We start from the raw sequence: 24,763 nt of genomic DNA on the forward strand, positions 1-24,763 counted from the left end.
TGTCTGTTTCTTCTACTGATGTAAGGGTCCAGCATAGAAAAGGATGGGAAGAGATTAATTTTTATGTACAAAACTGTTCTGTTTTTATTAAAATATTTTTGGAATTGTCAATCACCAACTGTTTTCTCAATGGTGGTTCAGTCTGTTAGAATACATCTGAGGGCCCCTGTGATTCACATATAATTCAATTATAGCCTCACTTACCTGGTTATCGATTTTGACCTCTGTCAGGGTTTCATTCTCTTTTAGTGCATCAACCAGTGCCAGAATGCCAGCTCCAGTGATGAAGTTTGATTCTATGTTTAGACTCTTCAATGTTTTGTTCACTCTCAGCATATCTGCAAAAGCCTTGAAAAGCAGGAAAAAGTAATTAAAATTAAATAGTAAATTGTACTACTGTAAACTTAACATACAGGATCAACCAAAGCTATACCAATTTCTACTATCTATGGATGTGGCCCAAAATTGGTAACACTTTATAGAAGCTTAATGTAATTTCACAGTCTTATCATTCAAGACTGGAAAGAGTTTTCATTTGTATAGTACACAGTTAGGAAACAGCTTGCATCTTACACTTGCTGCAAACTAAAAACCTTCACAGAATATAAATTGTCTCTACTTAAGCACATTGGCCCAAAGCCACTCTATAAGCCTTTGCAGAAAACTCTTCATGACACACAATGAAATACAAATGACTCGATAGTAAAGATTAAAAAAAACTGATTTCTTGTTGGCCTAACGGGGGAAATTAGATTTTAGTGATGTATAGTCAGGAGACTTGACTTCCAAAATGCTAGTTAACTCTGTCCATTTGATCAGACAGTAAAATACAAGAGACTTGTTTTTAGTCACCAATAGCCAAGAAAGTGCATGTAATTACAGCTGCTTGAACAATGCCATTTGGTCAAAATTAAGCTTTCCATGGGAATGCATCCATAAGACTGTATGCTTGTTGTGAGTTGAAGCTGTGATGAACTTTGAAATCACAAGGAGATCCCTGTGGGAGAATTTCTGAAGGACTGCTCCTACAATAGCCTATGTTGCAGGGGACGACCTTGGTAAGCTTACATGCAGACTATTTATTTTAAAGAGTTTTGTCTGCAGTGCTTTTACCTTAAGGACAAAATAGGCTTATGCTGGAAGGGCTGTGTGGTACCTTATAACTGTGGGCGGGGAGGGGAAGGACCATTTACTATTTTAAGTCCGTGAAAGGAAAGTAAATAGGCCTGGTTAGCCAGAGGAGTATCTCAGTAGAGTCAGATGTACAGGCAGTGTGGAAATACTTCAGTTAAAAGGGAGTACAATGTGTGTCTTCTCAAGAGAGATAACAGCGAGTGGAGCTCAACACTTGGAATGGGGGTCTTGCTGGACCAGAGTGCAGCTGCCTTGAACTACGACATCTCAGTACAATGGTTCTTCAAAGTGAGTCCTGCTTATACCACAGGTTCATGAAATGAAACCGAAAACTAAGCAGTGGTAGACTTGTTTTTGGGAGGTGGTTCATGAGGCTCACTCAAAAAGTGACCTAGAATGGAAGAGTTGAAGAATCACTACCCATTCACTCATTAGTTTTAACTCAATGTTGCTGTAGCCATATCAGTCTCAGGACATTAGACTCAAGGTGAGCGGGACACTATCTTTAAAAGGAGAACTTGGTTCAATAAAAGATATTGTCTCACCCACCTTGTGCTTTCAAAGCATGCTTTCAAAACACTTCTTTAATTTCAAGGTGTAAGGGGGAAAAGAAATGTTTTCATCCTGTGGATTACCAGGATGTTTAAAAAGCTTTCAGTTCAAATTAACCCCATTTCCCAACTCACAACAACAGGAGCTTACTTACAACAGCAACAGGGTCATTGCTTCGAGTGGCTGCAAGGCTGAAATTCTGCACGTGGGTGTTGGTTTCCAAAGCCTTAGCAAATTCTTTCAGTGTTGGAATTGGGATGTTCTTGAATTAAAAATAAAAATAAAAAATATACTTTTTGTATGTTACACTATATTAATTACAATTTTTTTTCTGCTCATTTCCTCCCTATTATCTTCTATAAAGTAATATACTAGGATACCAGTTCTCTCCTGTCCCACAGCACAGGCTTGGATGTGAAGGGCAAAACTGGATGCTCGTCTCTTTACCTGTTCAAATCACCTAGACACTATCTTTATTGTACTCAAGCTGGTGCCATATTAGAATTAGACTAGAATACCTATCTATAAATGCTACCAGAACAAGAAAATGTATACAAATTGAATGTTACTAAACATGTGCCTGCATATTAATCAGTATCTAAGTCCTTCATTCGTCACAATCTGAGAAACATTAATGAAGAAATGGAATTAATAAAACAGAAATTACTTCTAAAACACTAAGATCAAATTTACTGAAATATAGGTATTTGTTCATTATATTAGTTCAGGAACAACTGCTAATTTAGTTAGAAGCGTGGTTTGGTGTACTGAAACTGAAAGGAAAGATTTTGGTATGACATTGCTAAGAAATTTGCAACTCATTTTGGGTACAAAATATCAACACATTTTATAGGTGTGCATAATGCTGGTGGTTAGGTCTGATATAGTGTATACAATTCCCAATCCAATTGTTTTCTCCTCTTAATGAAAGCTATAAAGAGATCTGGGCTATTTATCGCTTGCCAAACATGTTGATTCTGTTCTGATGTATCTGAACAAGTAAAAAAAAAATCTGTTCTATTTTAAAGCCCCTTAAAAATTTGATAGCCACATTTAAGTTTAGAAACAACCATGGCTACCACCAGCAACTTTTATATGCCAATACATTGATACTACAGTACGAGCTTGATTATCTGGCATCCTCGGGGAATGGGCATTTCTAGATAATCAATTTTTCCAGTTAGTTGAGTACCACCTCAGGGCTGCTAGCCCCTGCAGGGAAGCCAGTCCCATTGCAGCCAGTAGACCAGCCACCAGCCAAGCGGCCCCATGGGCTGCCACGCCAGATAACAGAACTTGTCAGTTATCCAAGTGCCATATAACAAGGCTTTTACTGTATATACAAACATCACTGTTTCCAATAACTATAATTAATAACATCTCTGAACAGAATTAAAATTTTAGTTCTAAAAGTTTCTGATGTGAGATCACGCATCACAAATTTATTGGAAAAATTGTTGCATTTGCAAATTAGCCTATTGGAGAGAGTTTTAGAAGCATGTAACAAGACAAAGATTGGATTATTTATTTTTAAAGATATGTTCTGAATCAAAAGGATTATTCAGAGGAAGCTATATGGCTTGTGTTAGACAGAAAAATCAGTCAAGTTGATAACAATGGCTTTGGAACTTATGTACCTACAAAAGACACTTTGAAAAGTTATTTTTAGGCAAGAACAAAGAGAAGTTACTCACCGTAGTAACGGTGGTTCTTCGAGATGTGTCCCCGTGGGTGCTCCACAATAGATGACGGGTTTGCCCGGCGCCGCAGATCGGATCTTCCAAGCAGTTTCTGCCGGACCGCACATGCGCCGGCGTGCGCCGCTCCCTTGCGCGCTCCTGGCCATGTGCGCGATCCGGTCCCCGCCAGTTCCTCGACCAACCGCCTCGGGTGCCCCTGCAAAACACTGACAGAGATCCGAAGCGGGGAGGATGGGCGGGTAGTGGAGCACCCACGGGGACACATCTCGAAGAACCACCGTTACTACGGTGAGTAACTTCTCTTTCTTCTTCGAGTGTCCCCGTGGGTGCTCCACAATAGGTGACTACCCAGCAGTAACCCAAGATAGGAGGTGGGTAATCGGATTATGTGCAGCTCGTCCCCGAGAGGACCGCTGCAGAGAGACGGGTATGCTCTTGGAATACCCTGTAAAGGGCGTAATGTTTGGCGAAGGTGTCGTAGGACGACCAGGTCGCCGCTCTGCAAATGTCTTTCAACGCAACGCCCTTGAAGAAGGCTGTTGATGCCGCCACCGCCCTGGTGGAATGAGCCCTGGGAGTGGCCGATAAAGGAGTCTTTTTGAGCTCGTAACACATTTTTATGCAGGATACGATGTGTTTTGAGATTCTCTGCGAGGAGAGACCCTCTCCTTTCGATTTGGGAGCGAGGGAGACTAGGAGTCTATCCGTTTCCGGAAGGACTTGGTCCTGTCTACGTAGAAGGCTAGCGCCCTTCTCACGTCCAGGAGGTGTAGGCGCGCCTCCTCGGTGGAGTTATGAGGCTTTGGATAAAACGAGGGTAGAACAATAGGTTCGTTAATGTGAAACTCAGAAGAAACTTTGGGAACAAAGGCTGGATGCAGCCGTATGGTTACCGCCTCCTTGGAAAAAACAGTGCAGGGTGGCGTTGCCATGACTGCCGCGAGCTCGCTCACCCTACGAGCTGACGTAATTGCAAGAAGAAAGGTCGTCTTTATTGTAAGGAGGCGGAGGGGAACCGTGGCCAAGGGCTCGAACGGTGGTCCCATCAGTGTGGTAAGCACCAGGTCCAAGTTCCACGAAGGTGGAATCGGTTTTCGAGGGGGGCAGAGGTTTACCAACCCTTTGAGGAACCTGGTAACCATAGGGTGGGCGAACACCGTGTGCCCTCCCTCCTCATGCCTGAACGCCGAGATGGCGGCAAGGTGGACCTTTAACGAGGATAGCGAGAGTCCTCCTCTCTTGAGGTCCAGTAAATACTCTAGAATTGTGGGTATAGGCACCGAAAGGGGGGCCAGCTGTTTGGTAGAACACCAAGCCGTGAAGCGAGTCCATTTTTGTTTGTAGGTCTTCCTAGTGGAAGTCCTCCTGCTACTCTCTAGGACTTGCTGTACTCCCACTGTGCATGTGCTCTCTAGGGAGCTGAGCCATGGATTAACCACGCTTGCAGTCGCAGGCTTTGGGGGTGCGGATGCACTATGGACCCCTGGGCTTGCGTGAGCAGATCCGGCGCCACCGGAAGAGGCCTCGGTGGACGGTCCGACATGCGCAGGAGTAGGGGGAACCATTGTTGGCGATCCCACGTTGGGACTATCAGGATCATCTGTGCCCTTTCCCTCCTGGCTTTTTGCAAAACTTTGTGGATCAGCACTGTGGGAGGAAACGCATAAAGTAGGGGGCCCCCCCACGGGATCGCGAACGCGTCCCCCAGGGACCCCCATCCCAGTCCTGCCCTGGAGCAGAATCGTGGGCACTGCTTGTTGTGCTGAGTGGCAAACAGATCTATTTGGGGAAACCCCCATGCGTGGAAAATCGGCCGTAGCAGATCGAGACGGATCTGCCACTCGTGTGTGAGCGCAAAACGCCTGCTCAGCTGGTCTGCCTTCACGTTGTGCGCACCCGGTAAATATGAGGCTTTCAAGATTATATCGTGGGCGATGCACCAGTTCCATAAGCGGATTGCTTCCGCGCATAAGGCACGGGATCGGGCTCCTCCTTGCCTGTTTATATAAAACATGGTGGAGGTATTGTCTGTACTGATCCCGACGACTTTGCCTTGTATATGGTCTCGAAAGTGTTTGCAGGCGTTGAACACTGCTCTGAGCTCTAGTACATTGATGTGTAGTGACTGCTCCGTGGGAGACCACAGTCCTTGAGTCACCTCTTCGCCCATGTGCGCTCCCCACCCTATGAGGGAGGCATCTGTAGTAAGGAAAACCGAGATTTGCGGCTGATGGAAGGGTACCCCTGTTAGCAAGTTCCTGGGGTTTACCCACCATTGCAGGGATTTGCGCACCCCGGGTGTGGGCAACACCACCCTGTGAACGGCGTGTACTGCCGGTTTGTATACACTCGCTAGCCAGTGCTGCATGCTGCGCATGTGCAACCTGGCGTTCTGTACCACAAACGTCGCCGCTGCCATGTGGCCCAGCAGCTGTAAGCACGTCAAGACCGGTACCATAGGGCTGAAGGTGATGACTTGCACTAGGGAACCGATGGCTCGAAAGCGAGCCTCTGGTAGGTATACTCTGGCCGTGACCGGAGTTTATGCGAGCCCCTATGAACTCTATGTCCTGTGTGGGGTCTATTTTTGATTTTGCCAGATTGATAACCAGGCCAAGTGAGGAGAACGTGTTTGCTGTGACGCGTATCATGCGGAGAACCTCCCCCTTCGAGGCCCCTTTGAGCAGGCAGTCGTCCAGATATGGGAAAATAAATACCCCCTGTCTGTGCAGGTAGGCTGACACCACTGCCAAGGTCTTGGTGAAGACTCTGGGGGCCGAGGAGAGGCCAAACGGTAGGGCTTTGTATTGGAAGTGTTCGTTGCCTACCACGAACCGGAGAAATCGCCGGTGAGCCGGATGGATGGTTGTATGGAAGTACGCGTCTTGTAAATCGAGGGCTGCGAACCAGTCTCCATCGTCCAATGCCATAAGGATGGAGGCAATCGTGATCATCCGAAAACGTTGCTTGCGCAGATACCTGCTGAGGCCTCGAAGGTCTAAGATGGGCCTCCAGCCTCCGGTCTTTTTCTCCGTCAGGAAATACCGGGAGTAGAACCCTTTTCCTTGCAGTTGCTCCGGCACCCTTTCCACTGCCCCTATGAGCACGAGATGGGCCACCTCCTGCCTGAGCCTGGCTACATGGGAGGCCTCCTGGAGGTGGGGCTTGGGTGGAGGTCGCGACGGTGGGAGCGACTGGAAGGGGATGGCGTACCCCGTGGCTATGATCTCCAGCACCCATTTGTCTGTGGTGATCCTTTGCCACTGGTCGTAGAATGGTCGGAGGCGATGGTGAAATAGCCATTTCGGATGACCTTGTGCAATGGTAGTGATGGCGCAGCCCTGGATCTGTATGTCAAACTTGTGGCCTTTGGGCCCGCCCCGAGGACGCGCGGCCCTGTTGTGAGCGTCGCCTGGGAGTTCTGTACTGCTGGTGCTGTTGATGCCGCCCTTGCTCATAACCCCTGTGATACTGGGGGCGCTGTTGCTGGTATTGGTACCGCCTTTGCTGAGGGTAGTACCTTTTCTTTGTGTATGGAGGGGTGTAAATCCCCAGGGTCTTGAGTGTGGCTCTTGAATCTTTACTGGAATGAAGGACCGAGTCAGTTGATTCAGCAAACAGCTTTTGCGAGTCGAAGGGAAGGTCAACTATCCTTGCCTGCAGATCTCTCGGTATACCCGAGGTCTGGAGCCAGGACTCCCGGTGCATAACCACTGCAGTTGCTGTGGAACGTGCTGCTGTGTCCGCAACGTCCAAAGCAATCTGAACTCCCATCCTCGCAGCCGCGTAGCCTTCTTGCACTATGGCCTTGAGGACCGGCTTTTTGTCCTCTGGAATCGAGTCCATGAGGGAGGTTAACCTGGAATAGTTGTCAAAATTATGGTTCGCCAAGTGCGCTGCGTAATTTGCCATTCGCAACGTTAAAGTGGAGGAGGAGTAGACCTTTCTGCCGAACAGCTCTAGCTTCTTGGCATCTTTGTCTGTTCCCCCTGTTTTAAATTGAGATGTTTTTGACCTTTGTTGCGAGGACTCCACCACCAGGGAGTTTGGCTGTAGGTGGCTAAACAAGAACTCCATGCCCTTCGCCGGCACGAAGTATTTCTTATCCGCTCTCTTTTGGACAGGCGGAATAGTTGCAGGGGTCTGCCATATGGTAGTGGCGGACTCCAAGATTGCTTCATCAAGCGGTATTGCTACTCTGGAGGAGGCCGGAGGTCTCAAATTTTTGAGGAGCTTATGGTGTTTCTCTTGCACCTCTGCTGTCTGGATGCCTTGCGTGAAGGCCACCCTCTTAAACAGCTCCTGAAACTGTTTGAGATCGTCCGTAGGATGGACGTCCCCCAGGGCCGTGGCCTCATCTGGGGAGGAGAGCGAGGAACCGCTGGGGTACGTCTCTCTGGACCCTTCCGGTTCCTGCTGGTGGTGGTACACCCTCTCGCTGGAGGTTTGCGAGGGAAAATCTCGGGGTTCCATGACCAGTCCCCCCTGAGACGCTTGAGCCCCCGTCCCCGATCGCAATTGCCCTCGGGGGTACGAGGTAGTGTGTGGGGATCTTTCCCTAGTAGATTGCCTATGGTGTCCATGCCCCACGTGGTAGGGGCGACCATGGCAGTATAGGCACTGTTCCTGGGAAGGTGACCTTGACCATTCCCTTGGTGCATACCCTCTGCGTCTGGGGGAAGGAGATCGTCTAGACACTGGAGAGAGCGATTTCGCATAATAGTCCAGCAGTTCAAACCCCAGGAAGGGTGAAGGTGGTGCCAGCCATGGTGAGGCTGGTTGCAAAAATGGAGAAGAGGGCTCCGGGTAGGCTAGGGGGGACCCCTGCCTTCTGGTTGGAGTCTGCAACATAAGCGGAGGGCTGTGAGAAAGCAGCTCCACAGCTCTGTCCGGAGAGGGGCTGCAATGCCTCCTCTTGTGTGCAGCCTTCCCCCTCCCTGGAGGAGGTAACTCCGCCCCCTGACGGGCGGGGGATCCCGGCCCCGTCGGCACCGTGCTAGGCACGCTCGAAGGCGGTGCCGCACGCGCGGTGTCCTTCGGCGCCTGCAGGCTACGTGCCTGCGCGCTCTGCACCGCCGGTTCCCCGGGGGTCGGTGCCGCTGTCTGCGGTGCCGCCGGTACTGGCGCTTGCTTAGCCGCCGCCCTGCCTGCGGTGCGGGGCGGCTGGCTGATTATCGGAGGCTGAGCTGCTTCCACGTGGCTCTCCGTGCCGCCGCCGATCAGCTGTTGCTGCGGCTGGGGGCTGCTTGCTCCTCCCGTCCCGCTCACTGTTGCTGCCGGCAGGGATCGGGCTGGAGAAACTTTCCTCCGTTTTTGCGCTGATGGAGTGAGGGAGGCAGCTTTCCTTCTAAGGGCCCCGGAGGGTCCCTCCTGCTGCGGCCGCTCCGGCACGTCTGGCTGGAAGGCCTTGTCAAGAAGCAGCATTTTGATCCGCATCTCCCTGTCCCTCTGTGCTCTGGTCGTTAATTTAGCACAGAAGGCGCATTTCTGTGCCACATGGGACTCCCCCAGGCACCTTATGCATAGACTGTGCCCATCGGGCACTGGCATCGCCTCTTGGCAGGACTCACATTTTTTAAAGCCTGAAGAGGACATTGTTGGTGAGTCTTTGAGTTTTTAAGTGGGTACTTAGCACCTTCTTTGTGCTGTTGTCCCCCGTCCGATGGCCTGCCTCAGCAGGAGGGCTGATGGCCCTAGCTCCTGGCCTCCGGCGCTTGTTACTGGGACTGAGCTGTCCCTCTCGTAGCTTGATTGTTGTTGTTTTTTTTTTTTGTTTGTTTTTTTTTTTTACAAAATAACAACCGGCTAACTTGTAGTAGCCTAAGTAACTGAAAACTTTAAAGAAAAAACAGATAAAGTCGTTGAATACGCTATTTGGCCTTAGCCTAGTCGGATTCCGTCTGCAGCCGACGGCGGTTAAGAGGAACTGGCGGGGACCGGATTGCGCACATGGCCAGGAGCGCGCAAGGGAGCGGCGCGCGCCGGCGCATGCGCGGTCCGGCAGAAACTGCTTGGAAGATCCGATCTGCGGCGCCGGGCAAACCCGTCACCTATTGTGGAGCACCCACGGGGACACTCAAAGAAGAACAACAGTTATTGTAGTCGCCCAACAAAATTACCTTTATGTTGTTAAGATTAACTTCAACAAGACGAGAATCATTATCTTTGATCCTTTGCAAACTCTCCTCCACATTTGTGGGATTTGGTGGTTCATCTAAAACTGGTATAATCCTTTCACCTCTTACTATATCTGAAATGTAAGACAAGGAACATGAATCAAAAGAGCCCATCAAAACAGCCTGAGGCTACATCTACACTAGCACACTACGTCGAAGTAGCCTATTTCGAAGTAAGGACATCGAAATAGGCTACTTCGATGTGTATCGTTGACACGTCCCCCAGGGTTGGTGCCGTCGACATTCCACGTCGAAGTAGCGACGGGGAACATTGAAAGGAGCCGCCCTGGAAGGAAATGTGGAGCATTCACACATACACAAGCGCTCCCCATCGAAATAAGGGGCCAGCAAAGCCCCTAGCCGCTCCCTTAAAGGGCCCCTCCCAGACACACTTGCCCCACACAGCCCAAGATCCACAGAGCCGACAACCAGTTGCAGACCCTGTGCACGCAGCATGGACCCCCAGCTGCAGCAGCAGCAGCCAGAAGCCCTGGGCTAAGGGCTGCTGCACGCAGTGACCACAGAGACCTGCCGGGGCTGGACAGAGCATCCCTCAACCCCTCAGCTGATGGCCGCCATGGAGGACCCCGCTATTTCGAAGTAGCGGGACGTGGATTGTCTACATAAACCCTACTTCGACGTCAAACGTCGAAGTAGTGTGCTATTCCCATCTTCAGATGGAAATAGCCATTTTGACGTCTCACCACCTAACGTCCGTTTCAATGTCGAAATAGTACACGATGCGTGTAGACGCAATGCGTGCTATTTCAACATTGTGCTGGCTACTTCAAAGTAGCTGGCTAGTGCAGACACACCCTGGCTATGTTTACACGTGAACGCTACATCGAAATAGCTTATTTCGATGTAGTGACATCAGAATAACGTCTACACGTCCTCCAGGGCTGGCAACGTCGACGTTCAACAATCGATGTTGCGCAGCACCACATCGAAATAGGCACTGCGAGGGAACATCTACACGCCACAGTAGCACACATCGAAATAAGGGTGCCAGGCACAGCTGCAGACAGGGTCACAGGGCGGACTCAACAGCAAGTCGCTCCCTTAAAGGGCCCCTCCCAGACACAGTTGCACTAAACACCACAAGATCCACAGAGCCGACAACTAGTTGCAGACCCTGTGCATGCAGCATGGATCCCCAGCTGCAGCAGCAGCAGCCAGAAGCCCTGGGCTAAGGTCTGCTGCACACAGTGACCATAGAGCCCCACAGGGGCTGGAGAGAGAGCGTCTCTCAACCCCTCAGCTGATGGCCGCCATGGAGGACCCTGCAATTTCTATGTTGCGGGACGCACAACGACTACACAGTCCCTACTTAGACGTTGAACGTCGAAGTAGGGCGCTATTCCTATCCCCTCATGGGGTTAGCGGCTTCGACGTCTCGCCGCTTAACGTCGATGTGAACATCGAAATAGCGCCCAACACGTGTAGCCGTGACGGGCACTATTTCGAAGTTAGTGCCGCTACTTCGAAGTAGCGTGCACGTGTAGACACGGCTCCTAAGTGTAATAAGTGGCACACGTATGAGTTAACATATAAACCAAGAAACATCCTCTCATATTGGTCTCTTTTGGCCACGCTTTCACTCAACCACTTAAAAAAAACACTCCTTCTGTCACATCCACAACAGTTTTGTTTTTTTTTTTGAAGAATAAGAACAAAAACTAAACACAGAAGGGAATTGGATTACTAAGAGAGTATTAAAACCCAGACTCAATCACAAACATGCATGTTCATTCATTCTACTTAGATAAAATAAGTATATTTATCTCTTTTTTATTAATTCCACCCTTTCAAAAGCTCATTTAACAATTTAATATTTTATGTACAACCTTAAGCATTTAGTTTCCAAGTCAAAATTTTTATGTGCCAAGAATGTAAGCGTAACATATTACATTGTTCACTCTGCAGTAGCAAAATGACTGGATACTTGGTATTGTACACAGGTTTTCATTTAGATCTTGACTATAAATACTCACCTGAGAAGTTTTCATTGCTGACACCATTACTACTTTCTACTATGTCACAGAACTGAGCGTTTGGTATCAAGTTGTGAATTCCCAGGATAGCTGTAAAAGAAGAATTTTAACGTTAAAGCCATTAAGAACTTTCTTCCTTCTATTTGGTCTGCCCTTTTTCAAAACAGTCATCATAATCCCACCAATAGGCAACATCCCCCACCCCCCCCCCACAGCCAAGTGTGCAGTTCAATCCACACTGAAACTCCCTGGTCCAGCACCCTTGGAATCTGACCAGTTTCACACCAGGAAATTTGCCAAACCAGGGAAGGTCTATGCTAGCTGCTGTGCTCCCAGCCACTGGCTGGTTCTGCTCCTGACCCCTGGGACATTGGGGCACTACTGCTCTGGCACCAGAGCTCTGTTGTTCCCTAATCTGGCAGTACTCCTGGCCCCAGCCACTGTCTTTTTTGCCCATGAGCTGTCCACCCTCAGATCATTCATGGAGTTATTGACAATGCCAGACAAGGGGTGTTGCTGAACTAGGGAGTTCAGATTACAGAGGTTCAACCTGTGTAACCATATTGTTTGCTGCTTTGTCAGTCTAAAGCTACTTTTACAAGGCATACAGCACCACATTCCACATTTAAGGAAGGTATGTGGCACATGTTTATTCACAAAAAAAACCGACTACAACAACAAAACATTTCTTTCTTCAGACCCAAGGAAAATAAAATGCTGAATAATTTTGTACAGGGGAGATAATTTGTGCAATGCTTTTTCTGCAAACTTGCAACAATTTGTAATGGGGCTCCTCAGTTTCTAAGACAACTAGACTTCATGATGAAGCAGTAAAGACCTTCAGGCTTTGCCAGGTTTCAGGTAAGGAAGATACAGTAGTAGTTACTATTGAAGATGAGGCTTTTATGAATTTGCACAAACACACCCATGCTTTAAAAAACTAACCTGCAAGGTCACAGAGTTCTGTATCTGTGGCACTTGTTAAAGCTTCCTCCAGTTCTGGATCAAGAGAGACTTTGTCTTCTATGTAAGACTGTACAGGCTTCTGCTTCGGGATAAATATTTTCCCTGTGTATAAGAGGGAAATAAAAAAAATTTGAAATTTCTTTGTATTATATACTCAGAATTAATTGACATTGAAATCAAGAGAAGAAAGTGGGGATGGCTAGGCCACAATCTCAGAGAACCATCATCCAGTATAGTCTCTCAAGCTCTCACATGGAACCTGCAAGGAAAACGCAAAAGAGAAAGACCTCGGACAACATGAAGAAGGTCTACTGAGACTGAAGGACAACAACTGGACTACTCCTGGAGTCAGCTAGAAGTTTTGTCCCAAGACAGAGTGAAGTGGAGAGGACTTGTAGATGACCTATGCTCCACGCAGAGTACAACAGTTAAGTAGTAATAGTAGTAGTATATTCACTTTGTCGTCTTTCCATATGACACATATACAAACCCAGGTTTAGTTCTCCTGCCTGAACAACTGCTGAGCATGAACTACCGCTAGCTAGAAGCCAGGAATCAGCACATGAAACCCAAGAATGCTAACAGCAAAGGGGCTGATTTTATTAAGCATGCTGGAATTAATTTCTTCCTAATTTATGTATGGAGAAACAGGGTGCATTGCTGAGAATGACAGTAACTTATCTATAAGTAAGGTGGTATCCCAACACTCAATATTCACCTTTTAAAGCAAGAGAAATATTTGTTAAATATTTGGTTTTCTGCTTATATTACGTTTTCTCTTCATGCACTTTTCTAGTAGTGCTTTAGGATTAACAGTGACTTATATCACGAACTACACCAGAGGAGATCCTGGAAGAGTGCTAACTTGGACTTATCAGGTCAGAGACATTCCAAATCACTGTCCGAAGACTGATTAAAATGTATTCATTTGCAAAATACAAGACAATATTAACTGAGAAACATCTGCAGAGCATCCAGATAGAGCCAGGCTTTCACTCTCCATGGCAGCAGAGCCATGTGCATCAGCTCACTGATGGGGTTCCACATCCTGCCAAGGATTATGACTTGAACTCACACCCTTCAATGGTGCAATGTTGTAAGAGAATGTTTACACACTTGACCTTAGCCAAAATACTACAGTCCCAAGCAGTCCATACCAAGGGCAATATATGTGAAAAGCATCCAATGAAAGAAAAACAAAATTTGTTGGATAATTGCACACACAAGGATGCTCTTTTCTAAACTGAGGTAGGCATGGTAGAAGGGTTAATGAAATACACGAGTTAAAATAAGCAATTACAGGTTGAACGTCTCTAACCACTATACCACCTTGTCACCTGCCCCACAGCTTCAGCCAGAGCCAGCTTGCACATCCCCACCCTATGGCTTCACATGACACAGGGCCTTTTGTTCCCCACTCCTTTACACCACCACCCTGCCGCCACCCCAGTGGAGGACTAAGGTTCTCAGTGAGGCGTGGGACTTGGTGTTATTCCTGCCTTTGTACAGCCCTCTCCCAACCCCAACTGTTTTACTAAAAGTCAGGGACATGCCTCGTCTCTGAAAATTTGTTTATTGACCATGATCTGTCTCCGACAGTTAACTAAAAATAACAGTGACAAAATCTTAACCTTAGTCATTGCTAACTACAAGGTGGAACAGATTGTTTAGTATAAGTAAATCACACATAGTTCAAGGAACCATTCAAGGTGAAATGGCCCAAACACCTCCGGCCACAGGCAGAAAAGAAAGTGGGGGGGGAGCTGTTAGTTGTTACAGACAGTTGTAACATGCCATAACTCTAGTGTCTCGCTATTCAGTACGGGATTTTTAAATGTACAAAGTTCTGAATTTAAGCTTGAGCTTCTGTGCTACGTGAACTGCAACAGTGTTTCCGAAACAAAAATAAGCATTCTGCAAGAAAATTCCATTGTGGCTCCGGATCTGCCACTGACTCCTCTGCAGTTCCCTGACTTGCTGCCGCTGAAACAGAAGAACTAAACTGAATTGGTTTAACAGCCAAATAGGTGGCGGGAGGGATCCAGCCATTAAACCAACTGAATTTAGTTCCATTATTTCAGCGGTGGCAGAGCAGGGAGCCACGGAGCCCCTCACTCACTTCACTCAGTTCCATGTGCTCCATTGTTTACCATCTTCCTTGTTGCTGCGGAGAGGGGCTAAATTGAGGGGATGGAGGAGGGGCCCAGGCTCCTGTGCACCCCTGGGTGTACCCTGTGGAGGCAGAAGGCCCTGGGCCCATCACAGAGGAACAGGCAGCTGGAGAGGAGAAGCCGGAGAAGGCCGGGGCAACAGTCCTTGTGAGAAGCCAGCAGTAGAGATGGCCATGGCAGCAGAGGCAGAGCCTCCTTCCCCGGCCACTGAGAGAACATGTCCTGAGGCAAAGGCAGGGGCTGTCCAAGAGGCACCCACCAGCACTAGCTTCAAGGAGGGCAAGGCTGAGGAGCTGCCCACAGTGCCAGTGGGGAAAGTGCTAAGCCCACAGAAAAGCTGAGGGAGAGGGGTGGGCAAGTCCCTGCTGAAGAGGAAAAAGGTGGAGGCATGGAGGAGGCAGCAGCCAAGGAGGAGCAGGGGTAGCATGCACCACGGACCAAGTGGTAATGCCTCCTGCTGGCTGAGCAGGAGTGCACAATGACCACCTGCAGTTCAAGCTGCATGAGATCTTCTGCAAGAAGGGTGAAGAACCACCCTGTGCACAGCTGGAGGAGCTCGTTGGCTTAGGTGGATTAATCCTGGGGATGCGGTGGCAGGTTTGGGGCTGAGAGGAATTAAGCCTGGGGACGGGGAAGCAGGTATGCAGGATGGAGGTTAAAGCTTGGTGATGGGGGGCAGGTAAAGTTTGGGAGATGCGGGATGGGTTTGGGGGCCAAGGGGAGGCAGAGCCTGGGAATGGGATTCCACAAAAATTCTTTCAAGCTTAAAAGGGTTCCATGGCCAAATAAAATTTGGAAGCACTGAACTAGGTGTCAAGTATCAGAGGGGTAGCCGTGTTAGTCTGCATCAATTGATCTGATGAAGTGAGTCTGTGCTCATGAAAGCTCATGCTCAAAACTTTTCTGTTAGTCTATAAGGTGCCACAGGACCCTTCATTGCTGAACGAGGCGTGTAGCTAATACTGGAGCTTAAGTAAGTGAGCAGGTGGCACTCATCTGTCACTACTGAATTAGTGTCTAAACAAAATGAATGGGGACAGTATGCTGCTGATACTGTAGTTTTTCCAGAAAAGACATAAACCAGAAATCATGATTATGCATTTTCCTCAGACAGAAAGAGGAGCGAGAAAGCTCCAATGTCCTGGCCACTCTCCTGTTTAGGTTAATAAGGCTATACCTACATTACACAGCTTTTAGCAACAAGGCTGCATCAACTCAGCCATCACTGAAAGCTGATGCATGCGAATGCTGTTTGTGAGCAGCTGTGCCAACAAGATGCTTCTAAGCCTCCTCCTCACCTCTGCCATGGAACAGCTTTCAATTTGTTAGCGGCCTCCACTTTGTCCACAGGAGAGCGTTCCTGTCAACAAAGCAGTGATCACACTTGCTGTGGTAAAATGTTTGTTTTTGGGGAGGGAGCGAGGAGGGGATGCCTTTAAGCACCCATGAATGACAAAAGTTTTGATCAATCGCAAGCAAAGACAAAGCCTAAATTCTGCCTATTACACCTAAATGTCACGTGTTTACAGTATCAACTATTATGATTATTCACCAGTCCTAAATAACTCTTGCATGGGGTTGCTATGCTGCATTTAACTGTTGCCACCTTCCAGCCTAGAAGGTACATCTACATTGCTTTAGGATGAAAAATGGAAAAGCAAGGTATTTTATGGTGCTGCACATTCTCAATTCCTTTCTGCAGAGTGATTATGCAGCTCTGTGGCACTAAAACTGTAGTCCCTCCATTAAATAAAAACTAACAGTTTCTAGTCACTCTTACTTCCCAGACTACAGGTCCTTTGTAACGATTACAATACCATTCACATTAACATCTAAATCGAGAACATAGTTATGATCATTTCAATACATTAAAAAAAAAAAAAAAGGGAGGCCACCATAAAAATCTAAATACTTCATCAGCAATACAAGCTTTATTCAATCTAAAACATTTTTTTCAGATTCTTCAGTCATGCTAGCAAGCCCCAGATCCACTCTGACAGGCCATCATGCACCACAGCAGTAGGTTAACAAGTCACACATTCACGATATTTTCCTCAAATACTTGTAACTTGCTGTTTGGAATGAAACTAAGTTTAGAATTTTTAAATACCTCAAAAGGACATCGGATTTTATTAGGATGTTTTTTTATTCTGAAATTTGGAATGTTTAAACAACTTAGGTTTTAAAACTCGGAATCTAATGCAAGATAACTGAATCCACATGCTACCATGAACACAGGCAGCAATAAAATTCCCACAAACTATTATGACTGTTTGCTGTGCTCTCTATAATGAGCTCATGCCCCACCACAGCAACACATGAAAGAGCAGTCTATTGATTTTTGGTTTTCCTCCAATGACCTGTAGTTGGTGTAACAAGACACCCTAAGCCACACTGGCATCATGAAGCATTTTCAGTCCTAAGTTTCTCACTTTTGGGAGTCATAGAACAGGCTACAACTCGTGAGATATTTTATGCGTATCTGAAAGTAGAAAACTTTTTTTTTTTTACATTATTGTAGCGAATATAGTCATCATATAGCAGTTGATCATGCACCTCCTAATCACAGATGTTGTGTGATCCTCGATGCTCACAGAGCAATCAAGAAAAAGTGTTGTTCTATTCCTGATTTATGTTGAATGGAATCTTTGAACGAATGAAAGAACTGGGGGATTAAATGACATCTGACATTGTAAAAACACTGATTTCATATATCAGCATCATATGCTAAGAACCAAAATGACACGCTCTTAATACCCAGTCTACTAATAAATGTTATTAAAATGGGAAAAAGTGTCATTTACTTGGTGACGTTTTAAGTAACCTCTGGATCATCCCGAGCAGAATATGCAGGATTTTGTGGAGTATCAGATAGGTGCTGTTGCAGTTATTTTGCATAAATATTTTTAATATGACAAATGATTCAACAACATTTACTGATTATTCACCAGAATAAAATTCTGAAAGGCCCTTCAGAACACAGAAGAGAAAAAAAAATGAAAACTGAAAGGTGGTAAGATTTTGTTTTATAACAGCTTGTTAAATAAGTCCACATGTGTAAGCATGTCACATTTGATCTGCAGAGCCAGTGGGTTTTCTGTTCATTCCTCCATTTCCATTAACAGTTTTTTTCCCTGTGAACTCTGACTTCCTGCTAAAAATCTACAATCCCAAGAGTGTGTCAGGACATAAAGCAATTTTTGCACAAGTTTTATCAGCACAAACATACATATCTGTTTAGATGAAAGGTGATACAAAGCAAGCATATAAAACCATTCAGGTTTTCATTCTGCATATTCTGAATCCTGCCAGTACAGACTTTTCCTCTGATGATCTTCCTATTGGGCTCTATCACAAGACTCTGGAAGTCAGCACTCTCATCAACTTTTTAAGATAAGGAGGCAGAAGTTTGACCTAAATGGATGAAAAAACCGACAAAGGTTTTGAGATGGTACAGCTTTTGCAGGAGATAAGTGCACTTTCTTGTCCAGTAAACTCGGAAAATGCATAACTGTTTTACACGAAGGTGCAAACACTGGCTTCTCCCAAAAGGCTTTAAGGGCAAAGCTAGAAATTGTACCTGTGTGCAGGAACAAGTTAAGTGCCCTAAAAGATGCACCCAGCCCAACAGGAGCCCGAACCACAGCCCTTGCCACAGTTACATTCCTTCCTCTCCTCCATGGCCCCAGTCCAGGGCTGTTCTTCTGCCAAGACCCCTCCCTGACACACCATCCCGCTCCACCCTTATGTACAGTAAAAAGTGGACATGGGCATGGCCTCCAAATCCCTCATTATAGCACCATTGCCTTTAGGCAAATCGTGTCTTTGGTTCATTTAAACCACATTTGATTCATTTAAGCCACAGTTCCTCAAACTCCCATAGTTTAGACCACTTCTTAACAGACCTGGTTTTATGGTGCATTCATGAATGCATAACATTCCTGTGGCAATTATAGCAAATACTGACATGGAGAGTAAAAGAAGGAACGGATGTTTAGCTGCCGTTAAAGCAGGGATTCCCAACCTATGGTTCGCAACCCAAACACGGGTCGTGATTAGATTTGTTAAGGGTCGCTAGCAGCTCGGAGCTGTATGTGACTCTTAAGACATTTGCAGCTCGTTGACACTTCCACAGCCAGCAGCTCTCTCTATCAATAGAGAAGCAATTACACATTACAAAGACGGTTTGATATTCATAGCCATCCCAAGCAAGCAACTTAATAGACTCTCACAGTAAGTAAATTTCTTTTTCCCCTTCCCCTCTTTTGCCCCCCTTATGTTCTATGTAGCCGATTTCTCCATTTTCATTTTTATTTGTATCTCCCCACAGCCCCGAGCGTGACTCACCCAGCCCCTCCAGCCTCTGAGTGTGACCCTCCCAGCTCGAGTGTGATTTCCCCCCCAGCCCCAGGGCTCATCCACACTAGCCCCCTCTTTGGAAGGGGGCACGTAAAGGAGCCTGACTGGAGAATAACAATGAGGTGTCGCGCTGCACATGCAACGCCTCATTAGTATAATTCCTGCTGCGCGAATTCTGAAGTTACTAATTTCAAAGCACTGACAAGCATTGTAGCCACAGACACTTCAAAGTGCCCACACAACTCCAAAATTCCCTTACTTTGGCACTTCATTGCTATTCTCTGACCGGTCTCGTTTACATGCTCCCTAGAGCCCCCTAAATGTGACTCCCTTCAGCCTTCGAGTGTGAAGTTTAAGCTGGGGCAGCAGTTTGGGGATGAGGATCTTTCCAACACCACAATTCAGATCAACTAAAATTAGCTATAATAAATGTAGTGTTGTTATTAATGTATTTCCCTTTTTCTATGAAATAACTACTATGAATAGTATAAACATGAGGGGGCACAGTGTTACGTTCTTGCCTCAGGTACAAAATTAGCTAGTTACAGCACAGTTCCCTACCCCACCCCCACCCGTTTTTGAATTGCCTTGGGTCACCAAGTCTTCCTGAATTACCAAAAATGGGTCCTCATCTGGAAAAGGTTAGGATCTGCTGCTTTAATGCATCAAGTGTTGTAGTTCTCTGCTTTGACACTACTTCATCTCCCCTTCTGCTTCTCATAGCTGGGGGCTAGGGGGTGTCCAGCACCTGGTGATCAGCCATGTCTCTAGAAGACCCCTGGAAGTGCTTTGTGGGCCAGTCTAGAAAACCCTGGTTTAAGAGGAGGGGAAGGTTAGAGAGGAAGGAATTAAGATGGTTTTGTCTCTCCTAGGATGACATTTGCTCTAGCAGAGGGCCTGCTGAAGGCCCTCAATGCCTCTTGTACCTCAACTGAGCCATTTAGGGTAACCCGCAACAATAGTGGGGGAGGAATAGGAAAGCAGAGCAATTTTTGTGAAAAACAAAACCTGTTTTTATAAAATTAAATTCTATCCGGTTGGGCAGATACGGAAAAAAAATGTAGGAGAGGGAGGACTACTGCATGCACCCTTTCCTCAAAGGCCTCAGTCTCCTTCCTTCCCTTCAGCATTGGTTAATTAAAGGAACAGTTTTTTAAAGCTGTTCTAACATTGTTAGACCAAGTCCACGCCATCTGGCTTAACTGCGCTAGAAGCAGTTTTGGGTGTAAATCAGGTAAATGCTCATGTAGATGGTGCCTTTGCGAGAATGTTTCCACCAAGCCCCATCTTGCCAACACCAGTAATCAAGTCAGTTCACAGGTACACTGAACCTGTGAAAACAGTGTAATATTTTTTCAGGTACTGAGCAAATACTTTAAAATGATTTAGTGTATCATTCAGTTACTTCAAGGATAAGATCTCTGTGTCTCAGGAAGCAATGATCTCACTAGATGACTGTTGCCAAGAGAACTTTGGGGGGTTTTTTTTCTTTATACACATACCAACACAAGCACTTTTAAAAGAACACACTTGCACAGTGTAACAGGGTCATGAAAACTATTTTCTTATTATTTGGGAACATTCTGTTTTTCAATTTATTGATCATATGATATGTGACAAATGGCTTATTTGGAAATCATGGGGATACTTCAGTATTTACTAAATAATGATATCAAATAGGCAGATTATAGAAATTGTTAGTATTTGAACACAACTGAAATAATTAGCTATACATCTTGTTTAATCTATTTTGTTTGCTTCCTGCTATTGCATCTAGGAATAGTTGTGACTCAGGCTCCGCTAAGCCTTTTAATCATATCTTATGACTGTGATTCTGTGCACAATGACAACTACTCGTTTTCAACAGACATGCTATATCGGTTCTGGATTTTAAAAAGATATACAGTGTATTGATCAGAACTCACATGCATGCTCCATATTAAAGCAACTTATGCCGTTGCCATTCATGCACTCATTAAAGGCCAAACCTTCAAGGTACAAAACATCAACTCACTGTAGTTAGTGTTAACTGAAACTGCATATCAAGAAAACTGGCCTCCAAATCAATTTATCTGTATACTAATCTGGGGACCAAAGCATATATGTTGGGAACAGAAAAACTGAATAATATATTTACTCTCTGCTCTAAAGATTTCTTGCAGAACAAAGAAAAATAAGTTCAGTTTTGTTGCCCTATCTTCATGCCCTTCAAGATGAAATATTTCAAATCAACATTCAAGACTGTAGCCACCGTTTTTATTAACTTCCATAATGGGAAAAAAAGCTTTAACTTCTCAGCCCTCTCTTGTACACATCTTTCGAGTATAAATAAATGCCAGCTTTGTACGATACAGGTGACAAGTCTTCCTCCCAGAGCCATGCACATTCAGAAGCAATACTTACTATACTGACTGTTCAGCAGACTAAAATTCTGAAAGGCATTTATGTAGTTTTTCAACACACAGCTACATAAACCCATTTTCTCATGCTAGCTTTCATGTGAAGGTACAGTATCTTATTATACTAAACCACTTAACCAAATATCAATTTGTTAAACTTTATGAAATTCAACATATCTTTAGGAATATAACATCTTCCAACAAGTGTGTCTGTCATCCCTCCCCTTCAGTCCATCATTTCATGTAATAGCTCCCTAAATTTTCTGTCACAGATCAGCCATTTGTCTGAATGGCAAAACTGGGTACAACTGCAATTGTGGAATTTCCTGCGGAGTAATTATTGATGCTAAAAAGGCCAACAGTAATTTTAAATCAACTTAAGCCAAATGACCTGGATCAATCCAGCTAAATAATATATACAATTAGAATCATTAATCTATTTATTGTTACATTAAGACAGAAACAATGTTTTATGATCAGCCAAACCATGGAGTTGAAGACACCACAGTACAGATGCAGGAGGTGGGGAGGAACACGGACGCTGATGGGGCAGAAGGACTAAAAAAAAAAAAAAAAAAAATGCAAAGTCTAATTTACTTAATATATAGCTAATATTTTTAAGACTATAGCACCTTCCACATTAGGATTTCAGAGGGGTTACAAGCATTAATAATTTAATCTTCACAACACCCCATGACGGTAAGCAAGTACCTCATTTCATAGTTAGGGAAGCAGGCAATGAAAGATTAAATGATTGCTCAAAAACACTCTGGTTTCACAGCCAGGAACAAACTACAGATCCCTTCACTATGTCTACATCTACACTACAGCAATCATTTCAAAGAAGTCCTTTCAGAAGATCTCTTCTAAAAGAACTTCTTTCAAAAGAGTGCATCCACACACACAAAAGAGTGATCTGCTCTTCTGACAGAGCATCCACACAGTCCCCACTCTTTCAAAAGAACAGGCCAGGGATGAAAATATCCAGTGCCATGAGAACTGCTCTTTTGAAAGAAAGGGCCCCCAGGGTGTCTACATGTGTTCTCTTTTGAAAGAAGACACTCTTCCTGAAACAGGAGTGGTAGAGCGCTTTCAAAATGAGAGCCACTTTCTTTCAATTTAATTTTGAAAGAACATTTTTTGTGCACAGATGCCCTGCTGGATATTTTGAAAGAGCCCCATCTTTCAAAAAATATTTCAAAAGAACTTGCAAGTGTAGACGCAGTCTACCACTGTTCTGCTTTTGCCAAAAAACCCTTTTTGTAGGGAGAGACAGACCCAAGACACACAGCTACTTGTTCTGAAATTTCTGCACATTTTTAAAGTGATACTTAATGAAAGAAGAATGTATTACACCAATTTTTTGCCTGAATAATTTCTTCAGGCAACAATGGCTTACTGTATGTTCAAAACGTAATAAGAACAGCATGTAACTTTCAAGTTCTTAAACAGTCAAAGTTTTTGTTTTGCTTTTCTTTTTTAAATGAGAAAGGTTATGTGTTTGATAGTATAATTTTAGAAACAAGGTCATGCACTGGAAAAAGCATACTGCAGTTATGCTTCACAGTTCTATAGTCCTGTTTCTCTTATTATCGCCAAGTGTTTTACAATCGGACTTCAAACTACCCAAGTTTCACAAGACAGTGAGGTAGCAAAATGTACCACGATGCTGAGGAATCACGACATTATAGTAACATGTAGCAAGCCTTGGGTTAATCACGCAATCATTTAACTGTGTACAACCCTAAATTATGTCAGACAGAAGAGAAGGAGATCACCATGTCCAATTCAAACAAGAGGGACATTTAAGCAAGCAGAAACATTTTATTTAACATCTCCTGCTGCACACTACTTGATTAATCTCAAGTGTTCAGATCACCACAGAGGCCTCTAACACCATGTTGAACATCAGTTCAGAACTGACTCAAGATTGCTTCACCAATATCATTTCATTGACTGGCCAATTGTTCCCTGCCCAGTCCTGCTTAGGCTACAAGCGCCACCAGAATTAAGCACAAGGTAGGATAATCAAAACAAGCATCCCACAGAAAATAAGCTTTTTGAAAAGCTTCCTATCATCAAGACAGCTTTTCAGCAAATGTAAAGGAGAGTTAAATAAAAATATGATAGATGTGGTTTGTACTTTTGGGAGGAGAAATAACGATAGATTTCCCACCGAGTTAAGGAAAAATGTAACAAATGTAAAGAGTTAGACATAAGGCTCAGACCTGTTACTGTACTGTACTTGGTATAAAGTCTGTCACATTTTTCTTGGTTATCACTTGATGATAAGTAGGATGTCTTCATATCACTCTCCTATTTGCGAGTCCACTGAGGGCCAATCAGCCCAATTTTAGAGCCACTGATTTTATCACAAAAAGGGCAGGTGTTAGAGAGGCATGGGACAGTTTTTGATGCTCTTTTCTTCTTCTCCACTCCTCATCTGCACTGAGGTGGGACATCTCAAATTGCATCACCCCATCATGGATTACCATTCTGCCCTAGGGACAGTCTTGGGAAAGACTCTGCCAAGTGTTTACACCAATGCTGCACTTTTTCCATGTGTGTCTTCCACTAACCCCCAACAGTCCTGTTATTTTTCCAACTCAGAAAACAAAATCTGTTTTAGAGGCACTGATCAGACATCTGAACAACATAACCAGTCCAACAAAGTTGTTGGTGAATGATGATAACTTCAGTGTTGATCATGTTTGACTCTTCCAGAAAGCTAGTATTCATGTGCCCATCCTCCCAAGAGATATTTAGGATTCTCCTGGGGCAGCATTGATATTCTATAAGTACCTTCAAATGATGCTTGTATGTTGTTCAGGTTCCACATGCATATGGTAGCATTGGAACAAACACCGCATGGTATACAAGGAGCTGTGTCTTGGCATAGATGTCCCAGTTCTCAAAGACCTTTGGCTCAGGTGGGCAAAAGCAGCACTTACATGGCTCAGATGATGCTGGATTTCTGGATCAATGTCAACTTTAGAGGAAAGAGGACTTCCAAGATATGGGAAGTTCTCCACATTTTCCAGCAGATCTCCATGGACTTCAGTAGAAGGTACATGAGATTGTCCTGTTGGCAAGGGTTGGTGGAGCACTTTGATCTTTTTGATGTTTAGTGGGATGCTGAGAATTCTGTATGCTTCAGTGATGGCACTTGAGAGTACCTATCTGATAGTGACCTCTGAAGGTCTCTTTCAGTACTGAGTCCAGTCCCCTGCATTCACAGCAGGGCCTATCACCATCCTTCACAGATTTTTTTTAAATGTATTTGCCCCAGATTCCTAAATGGCCCCCTCAGAG

The 24,763-nt window shown here is 45.2% G+C and overlaps 1 protein-coding gene across 3 annotated transcripts in view; it reads right to left on the reverse strand.

Moving 5' to 3' along the window:
- LOC142019588 (tropomodulin-3-like) overlaps positions 1–24,763 on the reverse strand; it is a 66,931-nt gene that overhangs the window by 9,313 nt on the left and 32,855 nt on the right. For all 3 annotated transcript variants that reach the window (XR_012647112.1, XM_075006691.1, XM_075006690.1), the window contains exons 4-8: positions 12,502–12,624; positions 11,557–11,646; positions 9,506–9,636; positions 1,841–1,948; positions 205–348 (exon numbers count right to left, since the gene is read on the reverse strand). Coding sequence is in view for 2 of the 3 variants with exons in the window: in XM_075006691.1 (XP_074862792.1) it covers positions 205–348; positions 1,841–1,948; positions 9,506–9,636; positions 11,557–11,646; positions 12,502–12,624 (596 nt within the window). In the remaining variant the exon portion in view is untranslated. The remainder of the gene's footprint in view (positions 1–204; positions 349–1,840; positions 1,949–9,505; positions 9,637–11,556; positions 11,647–12,501; positions 12,625–24,763) is intronic.

This window comes from Carettochelys insculpta, chromosome 12 (assembly GCF_033958435.1).
Source record: "Carettochelys insculpta isolate YL-2023 chromosome 12, ASM3395843v1, whole genome shotgun sequence".
In the NCBI taxonomy this organism is placed as follows: Eukaryota; Metazoa; Chordata; order Testudines; family Carettochelyidae; genus Carettochelys; species Carettochelys insculpta.